This window comes from Bos javanicus, chromosome 28 (assembly GCF_032452875.1).
Source record: "Bos javanicus breed banteng chromosome 28, ARS-OSU_banteng_1.0, whole genome shotgun sequence".
Taxonomy (NCBI): domain Eukaryota; kingdom Metazoa; phylum Chordata; class Mammalia; order Artiodactyla; family Bovidae; genus Bos; species Bos javanicus.
This window is the reverse complement of record NC_083895.1, coordinates 2,403,426-2,419,206: the sequence shown is the minus strand read 5'-3', so window position 1 is coordinate 2,419,206 and position 15,781 is coordinate 2,403,426. Positions and strand designations below refer to the sequence as shown.

At 48.4% G+C, this 15,781-nt stretch overlaps 1 protein-coding gene and 1 long non-coding RNA gene across 10 annotated transcripts in view; one reads left to right on the top strand and one right to left on the bottom strand.

The window, feature by feature from the left end:
• The window catches only part of LOC133240270 (uncharacterized), a 51,400-nt gene extending 43,074 nt beyond the window's left edge, over nt 1–8,326 (bottom strand). For 3 of the 4 annotated variants that reach the window (XR_009734171.1, XR_009734170.1, XR_009734169.1), the window contains exon 1: nt 8,026–8,115. This is a non-coding gene — a long non-coding RNA (uncharacterized LOC133240270). Of the gene's footprint in view, nt 1–8,025; nt 8,131–8,238 lie in introns of those variants that run through there. The other variant, XR_009734172.1, reaches the window with a different exon arrangement.
• The window catches only part of CCSAP (centriole, cilia and spindle associated protein), a 37,625-nt gene continuing 29,907 nt past the window's right edge, over nt 8,064–15,781 (top strand). For 4 of the 6 annotated variants that reach the window (XR_009734168.1, XM_061404774.1, XM_061404771.1 and 1 more), the window contains exon 1: nt 8,473–8,982. Coding sequence is in view for 5 of the 6 variants with exons in the window: in XM_061404774.1 (XP_061260758.1) it covers nt 8,559–8,982 (424 nt within the window). In the remaining variant the exon portion in view is untranslated. Of the gene's footprint in view, nt 8,150–8,472; nt 8,983–15,781 lie in introns of those variants that run through there. The other 2 variants (XM_061404772.1, XM_061404775.1) reach the window with 2 other exon arrangements.

Sequence of the window (15,781 nt, the reverse complement as noted above, 5' to 3'; positions counted from 1 at the left end):
TGGGCAACCTCACTGTTGCACAGACAGACAGTTTTGCACACAGGTTGGGGTTTGCTGTTCGGGAATCCTCTTCTCAAGAACAGGCTCCAGGCTATCAACTTGGGGGTATTTTCCCAGGCTTCTTGGCAGGAACTCAAGCTAAATATTTTGTTGTTTTCAATGGATAGTTTTGATTTTTTCTGTTGCTGGTACGAGGTTCAGACATAAGGTCATGACCACCAGGACTGATTCAGTGAAACAAATGTTTCACCCAGATCTTATCCACAAAAAAGGAACTGTTCATATGTATTTTTCTATATTGTAGTCCCTGACTACCTCCATTGTAGACAAGAAGAGAAAGAGGGCAGTTAGACAGTACTGAGTTGTATTTGATGATTTTTTAAAAATATGATTTTTCTCTGCCCACATTTAGCAGTCTGGACCAGCTCGTGGCTCTGACAGCCCCATCCCATCCCAAGCCACAGGAGTGGCTTCCCTTGGCAGTCATCATGGGGGTGGGGCTGAGGGTGCAGTAACACAGCTGGGCCTACTGTTGCTGCAGACCATTTGTTTAGATCAGGTCCTTGTTCTCCACAAGGCCACGAAGGGGGCTTGATGCTTGTGAGTTGTACCTCCCATCCCTGACCAACGTGATAAGGTGGGGATGAACTCAAGAGACACAGTCTGATGGACAAGATCACCCTAGCCTAGCATGTGGGCACCCAGGCTCTAGGATGACCCTGACATTTTGACTCTATGACTACTACTACTACTACTAAGTCACTTCAGACGTGTCCGACTCTGTGTGACCCCATAAACGGCAGCCCAGCAGGCTCCCCGTCCCTGGGATTCTCCAGGCAAGAACACTGGAGTGGGTTGCCATTTCCTTCTCCAATGCATGAAAGTGAAAAGTGAAAATGAAGTCGCTCAGTCGTGTCCGACTCTTAGCGATCCCATGGACTGCAGCCTACCAGGCTACTCCATCCATGGGATTTTCCAGGCAAGAGTACTGGAGTGGGATGACTCTATGACTGGGAGAATGAAAATGCCATTAACGAAATGGGGAACAGAGACAAAGGGATTGGTGGGGAGAGTAAGATGGTAAATATGAACACTGAATATGAGCTTCTGGCAAGCTGTGCACCAAGGGGGAATGGTCAGTGAGCTGCACAGTGGTCTGGCTCTGGGGTTGGGGGTCACAGAGGTATCGATGCCACAGTATACATAGTAATCACTGCTCTGCATAAGTGGTCCCTTGTGCAGAGATGGTAGGTGGGGAGAGGTGCAGAAAGAATGAGGAGTCTTTAATTTAATAAAGAGGAGGAGGAGGGCTTCTCTTAAAATCTGCCTGTGGCTCAGTGGTAGAGAATCTGCCTGCCAAATGCAAGAGACACAAGTTTGATCCCTGATCTGGGAAGATCCCACGTGCTGTGGAGCAACCAAGCCCATGTACCACAACTACTGAGCCTGTGCTCAAGAGCTGGGGAGTCACATCTACTGAAGCTTGTGTGCTCTAGAGCCCATGCTCTGCAACAACAGAAGCCACCACACGAGAAGCCTGTGCGCCACAACTAGAGAGAAGCCCCCTCTCTCTGCAGCTAGAGAGAAGCCAGAGCAGCAACAAAGACTCAGCATACCTATAAATAAATAAATAGATAAATTTAAGAAAACAAACAGAGGAGGAGGAATAGGAAGCTGCCAAAGAATCCAGATATCAGTTAGCAAGGAGGAAGGAATTAGGACAGTCCAGTGCGTCAGGGTGCTTGCTTAGAGAAATCAACACTGCTAATTTTAGGAGAAAAGATATATATCAATATTTAAACAGTGCTTGGGTGGCTTCCAGAATCTCTGGAACAGGTTTGGGGCTCTGAGAGGAAGAACACCAATGGAGACCAATGGAGCTTGCATCCCTGACATCATTGGCTCTGGACAAAGGCATTTCTCCAAGTGTTGGGGCCACTGCTGCTCTAGGAACTTGGCTCTGAAATTGGCATTTCAGCCAAAGAGAAACCTTCTTGGTCCTTGTTTCTCAGCACCATCAGACCCTGATTCCAAGCCTGGGGGCAGGAGTATCTGATTAGCAGAGTTTATAGCTCACCTGGTAAAGAATCCACCTGCAATGCAGGAGACCTGGGTTCAATTCCTGGGTTAAGAAGATCTGCTGGAGAAGGGATAGGCTACCCCTTCCAGTATTCTTGGGCTTCCCCTGTGGCTCAGCTGGTAAAGAATCCACCTGCAATGCAAGAAACCTAGGTTTGATCCCTGAGTTGGGAAGATCCCCTGAAGAAGGGAAAGGTTACCCATTCTGGCCTGGAGAATTCCATGGATTGTATAGTCCATGGGGGTCACAAAGAGTCAGACATGACTGAGAGACTTTCACTTTCAGGTCACAGGCCTACATTCTAGCTGCAAAGGATGCTATGGAAAATATCTAGCATCTGTAGCATCCATGGGTTTCCCAAGTGGCACTTATGGTAAAGAATCTGCCTGCTGATGCAGGAGACATAAGAGATGGGTTCTATCCCTAGATTGGGAAGATCCCCTGGAGGAGGGTACAGCAAACCATGCAGGTATTCTTTCCTGGAGAATCCCATGAACAGAGGAACCTGGCAGGCTACAATCCATAGGGTCACAAAGAATCAGACACGACTGAAGCGACTTAGCACATAAGCATGTGAGCTTCCACACTGGGGGGTGGGTTTATAAAAAGGGTAGAGTGGATAGTGGATTCCCAAGTCTGTGTTTGGAGACAGAAGGTGAGGGAAAATGCAAGGGAGAGGGAAATAGAGAGAAAAAGAAGCAAAATCCAGAGACAAAAGGGAAGATGAAAGCTGATGGAGCACCGGCTGGGAGGGGTCAGGAAAGGCAGAAGGCACATGCCCGGAAAGAACACCTCAGGGGGAAGGAATGGTGAATCGGGGGTGCTCTCGGAAGATGGCCTCTCTTAGCTCAGAAGGACACAGACATTGACACAGATGGGATGGTATTCTGAGGGGAGGGAGTGGCAGTGCCCGGGGCCTCAGGATGCAGGACTCTGGAAGCAGGGAGCTAGGAAGTGCAGCCCAGCTTCCCTGATGGAGGCCAGCCTGCGGGGCTTGCCACTCTGTGAGGCCGCCAGATGAAGTCACTAGTAGGTTTTCAGACATGGAACCTGTGCACTTGGGTAGCAAATCTCGATTATCTTTCTATGATCTTTCAGGAGTCTAGCACTGACCTTCCTTTCAGCTCCCACTGTATCTTGTAGAGGGATCCACCCAGGGCTGCCTCTCACTGAGTTCCTTCTACCAAAGTCCTCTCCTGTCCTTATGGGGACCCTGATGTCCAGTCTCTGATGACCCTTTGGTGTCTGTCTGTTTTCTACTCTGTTCTTCTGTGAGCTCCAGAGGCCAGCCCTAAAGTCTCCCTCTTGCTTCAGAAACCTGTTGCAGATCCATATTTGCCACAGTTGTAGCTTATAATCTCTGCTTGCTGGTCCTGATTCTATCTGTAAAACAAAACAACACTGTTTTCTCCACAGGCAGTCCTTCAGTGCTCTAGGAACAGAGGGTTCTCTACAGGAAAGGTTTACTGCCCCTGATAAAGAAATACAACTTTGTGGCTACTGCTTATGATTGTATTCAACATCTTTACAGTTGCACCTTACTTATGGTCAACTAGGACCCAGAAGGTTCTCCCCACACATGCTGTCAAATTAGATCTTTCTTATCCTGTTTTTTTTTTTTTTTTTAAACACAAAGACGAATATATGGATGAACATATGTTGTTTTATCTGCCTACTGCTCCTTCCTCTGGGGAGTCAGTCCTTTCTTGTTCCCTGTGGGTCTCCTGGGGCTGTCAATTTCAGCCTCCCACCCTATCCCCATTCACAGGGATGGAAACATGACCCATTCCTGGCCAATCATATCACCTCCTACCCCTGGGGTAGGGTTAGGTGACAGCCAAGAATCTTTCTCTATAACTGGAATACTAAGAAGTTGTCTGTTGCTGGTGGTCCTCAGCTAAGACAACATAAGCTTGGAGTACAAGCTGCACTTTCTCCAGCTGTGAAGAGGAAGTCCATTGTAGTGGGAGAAAAGGCCAGACCCCAGAGGAAAGCTCAGAGACCAAAGAGAGAAGTAGAGTCCCAATGATATTGACTGGATTCCAGGGTCTAGGTTTGCCAGAGACAATCAATACCCTTTCTGTTTAAGCTAGTTGAATCGGGTTTTTGTCACTTCCAAGTGGTAAGCCGTGAATAATAATACTTTAAAAAATTAGAATGAATGGCATGCACCTATCTGCACAATGCTACCGCTAAGTCACTTCAGTCGTGTCCGACTCTGTGTGACTCCATAGACGGCAGCTCACCAGGTTCTCCCGGCCCTGGGATTCTCCAGGCAAGAACACTGGAGTGGGTTGCCATTGCCTTCTCCAATGCGTGAAAGTAAAAAGTGAAAGTGAAGTCGCTCAGTTGTGTCCGACCCTCAGCAACCCCATGGACTGCAGCCTTTCAGGCTCCTCCATCCATGGGATTCTCCAGGCAGGAGTACTGGAGTGGGTTGCCATTGCCCTCTCCATCTGCACAACAGAGAAATGTAAAACAAAAAAATAATTCCTAACCCTATTTTTCAGTTATACAGAAAATGGTGTCATACCTTATATACTGTGTGTGTGTGGTTGTGTGATTGTAAAATACAGCCACAAATTCCTCCATCCAGTATGCACACCCCTTTGCAATGCAAGTTTGCATCTAGTCCTCTCAGGGAGAGGTGGAGTTTCTTGCTCTCTGAATGTGGGCTAGCCTTGGGACTTATTTGAGCATTAGCTTGCAGCAGAGAGACGTATAAGACCTTCAGAGGCCTTCCAACTTCTGCTATTAACCTCTTAGAAGAAAGGGCCAGGTGAAGAAGCTAGGCTAACCTCCTGGGGGACAAGAATACAGGGAAGATATCAAGACAGCCCAGCCCACAGCCAGCCCCAGTGTCAGGCATGTGAGTAAAGCCATGTTGAACCTTCCAGACCAGTTCTCCCTCCAGCTGAATGCAACTGTTCGAGTCTAAACCAGCAGAGTGAAACCAGCTTTGGAATGGCCTAGCTAACCCATAGAACTGTGAGAAGTAATACATCTTTTGTTTTAAACCACAAGTTTTGGGGTACTTAATTATGCAACCAAAGCTAACTGAAACAGATTGTGTTCTGAATTTTTTATGTAACCGCACATCATCATTTCCCCCACATTATTAATATATTTATTAAGGTTCTTTTGTTTGCAGCCATGGGAAACCAGTTTAAAGAGAAATGCATTAGCAGGTTCCTGGGATATTTCAAGCTATAGAACATAAAGTTGGGGAGGGGAGAAATCAGGGCCACCATGTGGGTGTCAACAACAGAGGTCACAAGTGTTTCTCCAGAAAACTGCGGTTAACAATTAGTGTTAATGACTTCTGGACAACAACCTTCAAGGTCTCAGAACAGGCTGACTTGTCCTGCTTGGGCACTGTCTACCTACGGATCTTTTGGTTATGATGCAGGGCGGCACAGGAGGTGGAGGCAGAAGGGAAAACAGACGCGAGTTGAAGGAAATCCAGTATGGAAGCCAGAACCTAGGCCTGCTTTTTAACTGCTAATGTTTTGACTTCCCCCAACTTCTTTGCGAGGAGAGATAAGAAAGCCTTCCTCAGCGATCAATGCAAAGAAATAGAGGAAAACAACAGAATGGGAAAGACTAGAGGTCTCTTCAAGAAAATTAGAGATACCAAGGGAACATTTCATGCAAATATGGGCTCAATAAAGGACAGAAATGGTATGGACCTAACAGAAGCAGAAGATATTAAGAAGAGATGGCAAGAATACACAGAAGAACTGTACAAAAAAGAGCTTCACCACCCAGATAATCACAATGGTGTGATCACTCACCTAGAGCCAGACATCCTGGAACGTGAAGTCAAGTGGGCCTTAGAAAGCATCACTACGAACAAAGCTAGTGGAGGTGATGGAATTCCAGTTGAGCTATATCAAATCCTGAAGGATGATGCTGTGAAAGTGCTGCACTCAATATGCCAGCAAATTTGGAAAACTCAGCAGTGGCCACAGGACTGGAAAAAGGCAGTTTTCAGTCCAATCCCAAAGAAAGGCAATGCCAAAGAATGCTCAAACTACCACACAATTGCACTAATTTCACATGCTAGTAAAGTAATGCTCAAAATTCTGCAAGCCAGGCTTCAGCAGTACGTGAACCGTGAACTTCCAGATGTTCAAGCTGGTTTTAGAAAAGGCAGAGGAACCAGAGATCAAATTGCCAACATCCACTGGATCATGGAAAAAGCAAGAAAGTTCCAGAAAAGCATCTATTTCTGCTTTATTGACTATGCCAAAGCCTTTGACTGTGTGGACCACAATAAACTATGGACAATTCTGAAAGAGATGGGAATACCAGACCACCTGACCTGCCTCTTGGGAAACTTACATGCAGATCAGGAAGCAACAGTTAGAACTGGACATGGAACAACAGACTGGTTCCAAATAGGAAAAGGAGTATGTCAAGGCTGTATATTGTCACCCTGCTTATTTAACTTATATGCAGAGTACATTATGAGAAACGCTGGGCTGGAAGAAGCACAAGCTGGAATCAAGATTTCCGGGAGAAATATCAATAACCTCAGATATGCAGATGACACCACCCTTATGGCAGAAAGTGAAGAGGAACTCAAAAGCCTCTTGATGAAAGTGAAAGAGGAGAGTGAAAAAGCTGCCTTAAAGCTCAACATTCAGAAAACGAAGATCATGGCATCTGGTCTTATCACTTCATGGCAGATAGATTGGGAAACAGTGGAAACAGTGGCTGACTTTATTTTTCTGGGCTCCAAAATCACTGCAGATGGTGATTGCAGCCATGAAATTAAAAGACGCTTACTCCTTGGAAGGAAAGTTATGACCAACCTAGATATCATGTTGAAAAGCAGAGATATTACTTTGCCAACAAAGGTTTGTCTAGTCAAGGCTATGGTTTTTCCTGTGGTCATGTATGGATGTGAGAGTTGGACTGTGAAGAAAGCTGAGCACTGAAGAATTGATGCTTTTGAACTGTGGTGTTGGAGAAGGCTCTCGAGAGTCCCCTGGACTGCAAGGAGATCCAACCAGTTCATCCTAAAGGAGATCAGTCCTGGTGTTCATTGGAGGGACTGATGCTGAAGCTGAAACTCCAACACTTTTGGCCACCTCATGCGAAGAGTTGACTCATTGGAAAAGACCCTGATGTTAAGAGGGAGGGATTGGGGGCAGGAGGAGAAGGGGACGACAGAGGATGAGATGGCTGGATGGCACCACCGACTCGATGCACATGAGTTTGAGTGAACTCCGGGAGTTGGTGATGGACAGGGAAGCCTGGCGTGCTGCGGTTCATGGGGGCGCAAAGAGTCGGACACGACTGAACGACTGAACTGAACTTCTTTTCTTCCAAATCTTTGTTACTAATGTATCCAGGCTCCTTTTCATAAAGGGGAAGAAGCTGCACGGGACCGCTCTGGAAACTGTAACAATCAGCACAACATACTTAGCACAAAGCAACCGAGTCCACCAAGGTTTTCTGTGCACCTGGGTCTCTGGGATGGTGGCTTGGCAGTTTTAATCAATAGCTTCAAAAAATGTTCGGGGGCGTAGACAAGAAAGGAGTTGCACCAAAGCACTGAAAGGAGTTAAAGCCAGAGTAACAGGTGTTGTGAACAGAGGAAAGGAAGCAAGAGCCAACGCGCGCACTTGGGGTTGTTTCTGGGAGCGCGACCCTGGCAAGTGTCGGGAAGAGAACACACAACGTCGCGGGCTGGTGGGCGGCTCCGTTCCCTGACGCCTCCTGACGCGGCGGGGGCCAGGGGCAGCGCCTCCCACAACGAGGTTCGTGGGCGCCTCGGGCGGGCGGGGACCTGGCTAGGGTCCTGGGCCAGCCAAGTCGCCCGCAAGCCCACGCCAGGCGCCGAAGTCGCCGCCCCCACCGAGAGGGGTGGGGGCCGGGGACCGGGAGCGCGCGCGGGAGACGACTGCTCCCGGGACTGAGGCGGCGCCTTCCCCTACCGGTTGCAGCAGGAGCGACATCTTGCTCGGCAGGAAAGCCCTGGGAGAGCGGGCGGATCCGGGCTGCTGCGCCACTCGCGTCGAGGACCCGCCGGAGCCGCGGGGCTGGAGGTACAAGAAGGAGGTAATCGGGGCTGCCCCTCCTGCCCACACTTCCCGCTCCGAAGACCCAGAGGCCGCCCCGCTCCCCGCGCCCACGCCTCCCTCTTTCACCTCCCATCCGCGGGCTCCCGCGGCCTCTGGCTTCTGAGCTCGCGAGCCGCCCTCCCCGGTGACCCCCGAGCCCTGCAGCCCAGGCCGCTCGGCCCTCCCTCGCCCCTGGGCCGCCCTCCCAGGTCTCCGCCCCCTCCCCAGGCGGGCCGCGCTCTCCCTCCGCCCCTCGGCCCCACGCCCCGCCCCCACACTCCCGCCCCCGCTCCCTACCCCACTTCCCACGCTCCGCCCCAGCCCGCCCCGTCCGGGCGGGGCTCTGGGTTTAAACGTCGCGGCGGGCTGGGCTGGCGGAGGGGTGGGGCGCGCCTCTGTGTCGTGTCATGGGTCCTGTAGGCGACCGCGCGGCGCGGAAAGGCGGGCATTCGGGGCCGACGTGCGGCACCATGTCCCCGGGGAGCGGCGTGAAGAGCGAGTACATGAAGCGCTACCAGGAGCCGCGCTGGGACGAGTACGGGCCGTGCTACCGTGCGCTGCGCCACTACCGTCTGGGTCGCCGGCTGCTGGAGCAGGCGCACGCGCCTTGGCTCTGGGACGACTGGGGCCAGGCCGGCGCCTCGGACGACTCGGCGTCTTCGGCGTCGTCGGGCACCGGGGCCCCCGCGCCCCAGTGCGCCCCGGCCTCGCCGCCGCCGCCGCCGCCCGCGGAGCCTGAGGGGCGCGTAGGGCCGGAGGAGCGGGAGGTGGAGGCCGCGGGGGACGCGGAGACCAGGGACGCCGTGGACGCAGAGGACGCGGCGCTGCCAGGTACCGGGCTGGGGAGGGGGCTGCGAGGGCCCAGCTCGCGGGACTGGATTTGCTCCTGCGTCTCCTGAACCGCGCAGCCGTTTCTCGCAGTGAGAGCTCAGGGCGAGCTCTTTCTTAATTTTATTTAATCTATTTTTGGTCGGCGGAGAATACGCCACCCTTGACAAAATAAGGGAGGTGGCGGCCCCGCCCCCGCCCTCCGACCCTGTATTTCCGTAAAGTGTGTCTCTGGGTTGAGCCAGCTGTGAACGCCGTAGACTTGCCGCTGGCGAAGTCCAGATTTTCACCAGGTAGCCTTGATGGCCTCTGGACCGCTAAACTCCTTTCTATTTATTTCTAAACGCTCATTTGTTTTATGAGAGGAGCCCAGCTTTCATCAGACGGCCAGAGGTTAGGAACTAACCTCTGTGAGCTAAGCGCATTGTCCTGTGATTGGGGCTGTTGTTTTCTGTGTTAACTCCCTGATCTGGCCGCGCTTTCCCTTGGGAATATTTTGTATTTGTTTCCACAGACTGTTGCATAAGTCCCGGCTGCTGGGAGATAATCCTTCTAAATGCCAGGTCCTCTCGGCTGCTCGCTTCCTCTCCTCCAGCTGCTACTGTGAGCTTGGGGAGCGGCAGCTGGAAAATGGCTCTTGGGGGTGGTGCATCTGCTGCTCCCGTCGGGGCCCTGCACCTTCTCTCCTGCCGGCGGGCTCTCGGAGAGTGGGGCGGGCCGAGCGGCCGCTGGTGCTCAGGGCCCAGTTGAATGAATGCCCCAGATTCAGCCTGGAGGAACCCCGTGGGGTTCTATTCTACTCTAACCTGGGTCAGGCACCACCCGACGTCACTCAGTTTTAAAGAGACCCCAGCCAAATAACTAAAATGGCCTGAGAGCTTGTCATGCATCCAGTCTCCGATCTTAGAGTATATATTTTCTTAGTCAACACTCAAAACAATTCTAAGAGGGAGGACCATTTACCTCGTTTACCAAGGGAGTTTTTACCTCGTTTACCTCGATTTTATAGATGAAGGAATAGAAGCTCAGAATCAACGATTGGTGACTATTTTTGTTTACCGCCTTGTAAGTGGTACTCTGATCAGATTTTTCTCTTGACTCTCATCCTAGCTTGTCTGTGAGATGCTGAGGAAGAGAGGAAGTTGAGTCTTGTTATACTGTTCCCAGCTGTTCTCGGTTCATCATGTGGCAGGGCTGCCCCTTCATCCTCATGTTACTTGTGAATTCCCACTGATTCCTGACCTTTGCTAGAAGTTTGAATAACAGAAGATGGGGAGAGTATGGGGCACTGAGCTCAATTATGAGATGCATTTTATCAGACTGAATGAGCTTTTCTCTCTCCTTGGTTCTTTCCCTTCATTGCTTATGAAAGAGATGTCAGTTATTTCCAGGTGTATATAAATGCAGTTTTTAGACAGCATTGTAGTATGGAGTATGGGGCTTGTGTTCGTAAGGGTTCATGATTATTTTTGTTCCCTTAGAGACACTGAATCCTCCCAGGGGCTGGCTGAGGTAGTTATTTCTTCTTTGTTAATATTTCTGGTTTAGGAATCTGGGAAGAGAAAATGTTTCTGGACTCCCCATCCCAGGATCTTTTGCTTTGCTCATGCCTATCAAGCCTCTGTTCATCCCTATGTCTGGCAGGATTGAAAGTCCTTGTTTTTAAGTGGACAGAATGATGAGCACTCTTTTGAGTTTCTATGAAACATAAACATTTAGTTCTTGTCTTTACTGAAGCCATATGTACACACAGAATCATAGGGTTATATATGGCTTAGTACAGAGATACAGCAACCCTCCTCCCCCACACCAATTAACCTATTCCCTAGGTGACCACTTCCCAGTCCTCTGGTTTTTCCTTGGTGTGTAATTCTGTTTTTCCAAGTAACATGGCTTTTATTAAGATTTGTTGATTTTTGTTGTTGTTGTTGAGTTTTTAGTACCATCTATTATTGGCTTTAATTCTTTTTGTGTAGTGTGCTCAGTTGCTCAGTCATGTCCGACTGTTTGCCACCCCATGGACTGCAACCTGTCAAGCTTCTCGGTCCATGGGGTTTCCCAGGCAGGAATACTGGAGTGGGTTGCCATTTCCTCCTCCAAGGGATCTTCCTGACCCAGGGATCAAACCCACATCTCCTGCATTGGCAGGTGAATTCTTTACCACTGAGCTACCTGCTGCTGCTGCTGCTGCTGCTGCTGCGTCGCTTCAGTCGTGTCCGACTCTGTGCGATCCCATAGATGGCAGCCCACCAGGCTCCGCCCTCTCTGGGATTCTCCAGGCAAGAACACTGGAGTGGGTTGCCATTTCCTTCTCCAATGCATGAAAGTGAAAAGTGAAGGTGAAGTCGCTCAGTCGTGTCCGACTCTTCACCACCCCTTGGACTGCAGCCTACCAGGCTCCTCTGTCCATGGGATTTTCCAGGCAAGAGTACTGGAGTGGGGTGCCATTGCCTTCTCCCTGAGCTACCTGGGAAGCCCTTAATTCTTTTTAGTGATCTCCTAACCCATACACCTGGTCCATCCTCACCCTTCTGGTATAGTCATCATAGAATTAGTTAGATTCAGTTAGGGCCTGTCGGAGAAGGCCTTTTTCACTTTCATGCATTGGAGAAGGAAATGGCAACCCACTCCAGTGTTCTTGCCTGGAGAATCCCAGGGACGGGGGAGCCTGGTAGGCTGCCGTCTATGGGGTCGCACAGAGTCGGACACGACTGAAGTGACTTAGCAGCAGCAGGGCCTATGGAAGAGGTTGCTTAGAGCTACCCTATCTTGTTTGCTGTGATTCCCTTTTCTCTCTGTTGCAATACCACCAATGCATCAGGTTCACTGTCACCCTCCCCATCTTAAGACATCCCTCCCAGGGCCTCTGACCTACTTCCACCTGGCCTGCTTGCTGCTCTGGCAGCCTGCTGCCTTGTTTCGTCTTGGGAGGGCTCTTGGCCACCATCCCAGGGACTCCCTGCCTTCCCGCTTGGTAGGACCCTCTGTTGTGTGCCTCTCACATCATCTTGCCCGGTTTATCCTCTCCTGGCAGAGATTATCTTTAGTACCTTCCTGAGGAAGAGTGTGTGAGAGGCTTAATATTCTGAGATCTTGCATGTCAAAAGATTCTGCCCTCACAATTCAGTAAGTTTGTGATTAGGCATGAAATTCTAGGTTGGAAGTTTTTGTCTCTAAGAAATCTAGAGGCAGTGCTGTCTGGTACTGGGACTTCTGTAGTTGCTGTTATACTCCCGTGTGGTTCTCACTCTTAATCCCTCATAGATAACATGTTCCCTCCTCTGGAAGCTTCTAGGGTCTTCTCTTTGTCCTCTGTGTTCTGAAAATTATCCTCTGTCTAGGCCTGTTTTCCTCTAATGTGCTTCATGAATCCTTGCAAATCAAACTCCTATCTTGTAATCCTGGAAAGTTTTCTTGAATTGTTTTCTTATTACTATTATTTTTTTCTCTTTTCTTTCTGAACTCCTTAGTTGGATGTTAGACTTTACAAATATATCCTCTAATTTTCTACTTTGGCTTCCAATCCATCTGTCTTAAGAACTGTTGAATTGTTTTCTGGGTTTTCCTTCCTTCTCTCCTTCTCTTTAATCCTCTTTAAAAAATAGTATTCTGTTCTTGATTTGTACGTATAGTATCCTCACTTGTCCTGCTGAGGACTAGGAGTTTTTAGTTTTTGGATGTTTCATTGGCACAGGTTTCCACTCCCTTTCTCTGGATGTGTGTGTGTGTGTGTGTGTGTGTGTGTGTGTTTTAATTTAATTTGTAATCCTGTATTTCAAGTTAGCAGCTTTCCTCAAATGTCTAATGATTCTTGGCTTCTTGTTCTTATTTAAGAGATGGTACTAAAAAGCTGTTGGGAAATTGCCTGGGTGTGGGGTGTGGGTGTGGGAATGCTTGTTCGCTGTGAAATGCCTTCTCTTTGTAGCCATCATGCTTTCAAGAGTGTCTAGAATGTGTCCAATTCTTTTCTTCATATTTACATTTCTTTTTAAATTAAATTTTAGTTTTAAACCAGTTATGCATATGCAGAATTTTTAAAAGTATGCTTAAAATGAAAAAGTAATCCTGGCCCATTCACCACCCATGCCCCTTGCTCCCTGGAGTAACTCTTTACCTTTCTTTTCAGCACTGTGGCCAATGATTTTCTCATTCAGAGTAATGTTGGCTTTTTTATTTTGAAAATTGTATATTGACTTCCCGTAATGGGAGATGATTTAGTTTAAGATCTTAGCTTGGCCATTCCTCAAACCCTCCCTTCTTCCCACCTAGACATACACAAGCACCTCTTTTGTCCCAAAGTATTAACTATATGACTATTTCACTGAAGTAGTATTCTATATTTGGATGATCATGGCTCTGTGTTATTTGCAGATAATCCATACAGTACATTTTGATTATATTTTGTTATTTATGTTTTGCCTAGAGGTAATTGTTGCTTTACTTGTATATTTGCTTTTCTTTTTCCTTTTATAATTTAGCCAGAAATAGTCTGGTGGGACTGTGAAACTTGTTATATGCCAGGCACATTAGGTGTTGATTTGTTGCATTATTTTCCTTGGGGAAATAATTTTGGGGAACCCTTGACTCTCTTGTTTTAATTTAGACTTTATGCTGTCCAGGTCTGACACTGCTGTCAAGCTGAGACTTCTCTTCATGTTTGCCGAGTATTCCTTTTGTTTTCCTCCTTTATCTAATCCCTGTTCTAGAAGCCTCCAATCTCCCTTCCTTTTGGTGGAGCACATCTTCTGTAAGTCCTGAGAAGTGTTAAAAGGGAAGTGAAAATTTTGTCACCTTGAAGTCTAAAAATGCCTTTATCCAAGGCTGGATTGCCATTTGGGCAAGACAGAGACTTCCTAGGTTAGATATTTCAGTATATGAAGGTATTATATTGAATCCTAGGTTTTGGTCTTATTGTTGAGAAGTACCAAGTCATTCCGACACTTCTTTTGTATATGTGACCTTTTTCTTTTTTGAAGTTTTAGGACCGTCCCTTTATCCTAGGTATTCTAAAATACTATGTGTCATTTTTCGTTCATTGGGCTGATAACTTGGTGGGACTTTTTATTTAGTTTTTAAAAAAACTTATTTTAGGCCACACCTCGTGGCATGGCATGTGGGATATAGTTTCCTGACCAGGGATTGAACCTATACCCCCTGCACTGGGAGCACAGAGTTAACCACTGGACTGCCAGGGGAATCCCTTGGTGAGCCTTTTGAATCTAGAAACATTTATTTTCAGGTAGTGTTTAAAATAATTTCTGTTCTGGGGACTTCCTTTGTGGCCCAGTGGTTATGACTCAATGCTGCCATTGCAAGGAGTATGGGTTTGATCCCTGGTCAGGGAATTAAGATCTCACATGCCATTCAGAGAGGCCAAAAAACATTTTAAAAGCTTTTTTAAAATTTCTATTCATTTTTTTCTTGATAGTTATTTTTAGCTGGTTTGTATACCTCCTGGAGCAAACCTCTAATATTTTTATTTATTTATTTTTGAAAAATTGGAAATTTGGTTTTGTTTTGAGAATGCTTCAATTTTATCTTCAAAATTTTCTGTTGAAATTTTAAATTCTACCATTCTGGTTTTTAATTTCAAAGAGATTGTTTTTTTTTGTCCCAAGTGTTCCTTTAAAAATTAATAAAAAATAGCATCCTTTTCTCTAACTCCCCCTCCACTCTCCTCCCCCACCCACCCTCCTCAAGCCATAAATATCCTTTGAGAGCTCTCTTATATTCCAAGCCTAGTTTTTTCCTCTTTGTTTTGGTCTCTTTCTTATTAAAGGATGTACTCTAATGCTTGCTTTTAGCCTGTCTGCTTATTTAAGAGGGAAGCTTGAAGGGCTTTTTGGGAGCTGTGTGCATGAAGGAGCTTGTGACTGTAAATTGTAGGGGGACTCTGCTGCTTTTCTGGGGGCTGCCCACATCAGTACCCGCCTGTTCTTCTGTCAGCTCACCAGACACTGCTCCTCCATCCTCCTGCCTGGGAGGGCCTGAGCCTGGCTGTCAGCATCCTGGGAACAGAGCTGGGGGAAAGGAGGAGGGACCCCATTCTTTACCACGCCATCCTGTTTCCATCCTGCCCCCCTCAGTTCTCCTGTGCCTGCTGCCGCTGGTCCTCCTCCTTTAGGGACCTGGGCTATGGGGTGAGGTGGCGGGGGGGCAGCCACCGGCCTTGAGGACCACAGGAAGGACTGTTGAGGGAGCACCCATTGCTGCACAACAGGCTTACCCTGGAAACTAGTACTTCAGGTTCCAGGTCTCACCTGTGAGCTCATGGTTTCTGTAAATTAGAATTTGGCCAAGGCACAGGGTGTGCCTTCTCTCTGCTGCGTGCTGACTGCAGCTGTCTGCTAGGACACTTGCAGGTGACTTCTTCATGTGCCTGGCCCTCCTCATCACTTGCAGGCCGGCCTCTAACAGTGAGCACTCCTGAGAGAGAGCTGGGCAGCTGCTGTATTGCCCATCATGACTTATTTCCAGGAGCCATGTGCCACCTCTTTCACCCCATTCTCTGCTCACAAAAATCTGTCCAGGTTCAAGGGCAAGCAGCAGGGACCCTGGTTCTCAGCCGAGGCACATCCTTGTTAAGCTGCCATTGGAGCACATGGCCTGGGGCACTGACTGATGCTAGGCGTAGCCTTCTGGGAAGTCTGGTGCCTCAGTGCCAGGTACTGCACAGCCCCACGGTGTCCTGTGGGCCCTTCTCCTGCAGGGAGTTTGCATCTTCCTGCGGAGTCCCGTGAGTCATTTCTAAGTCTTCATCACTTTGCACCTTCCAAAATTCGTCTGGGGTCTTTGCCCGCTT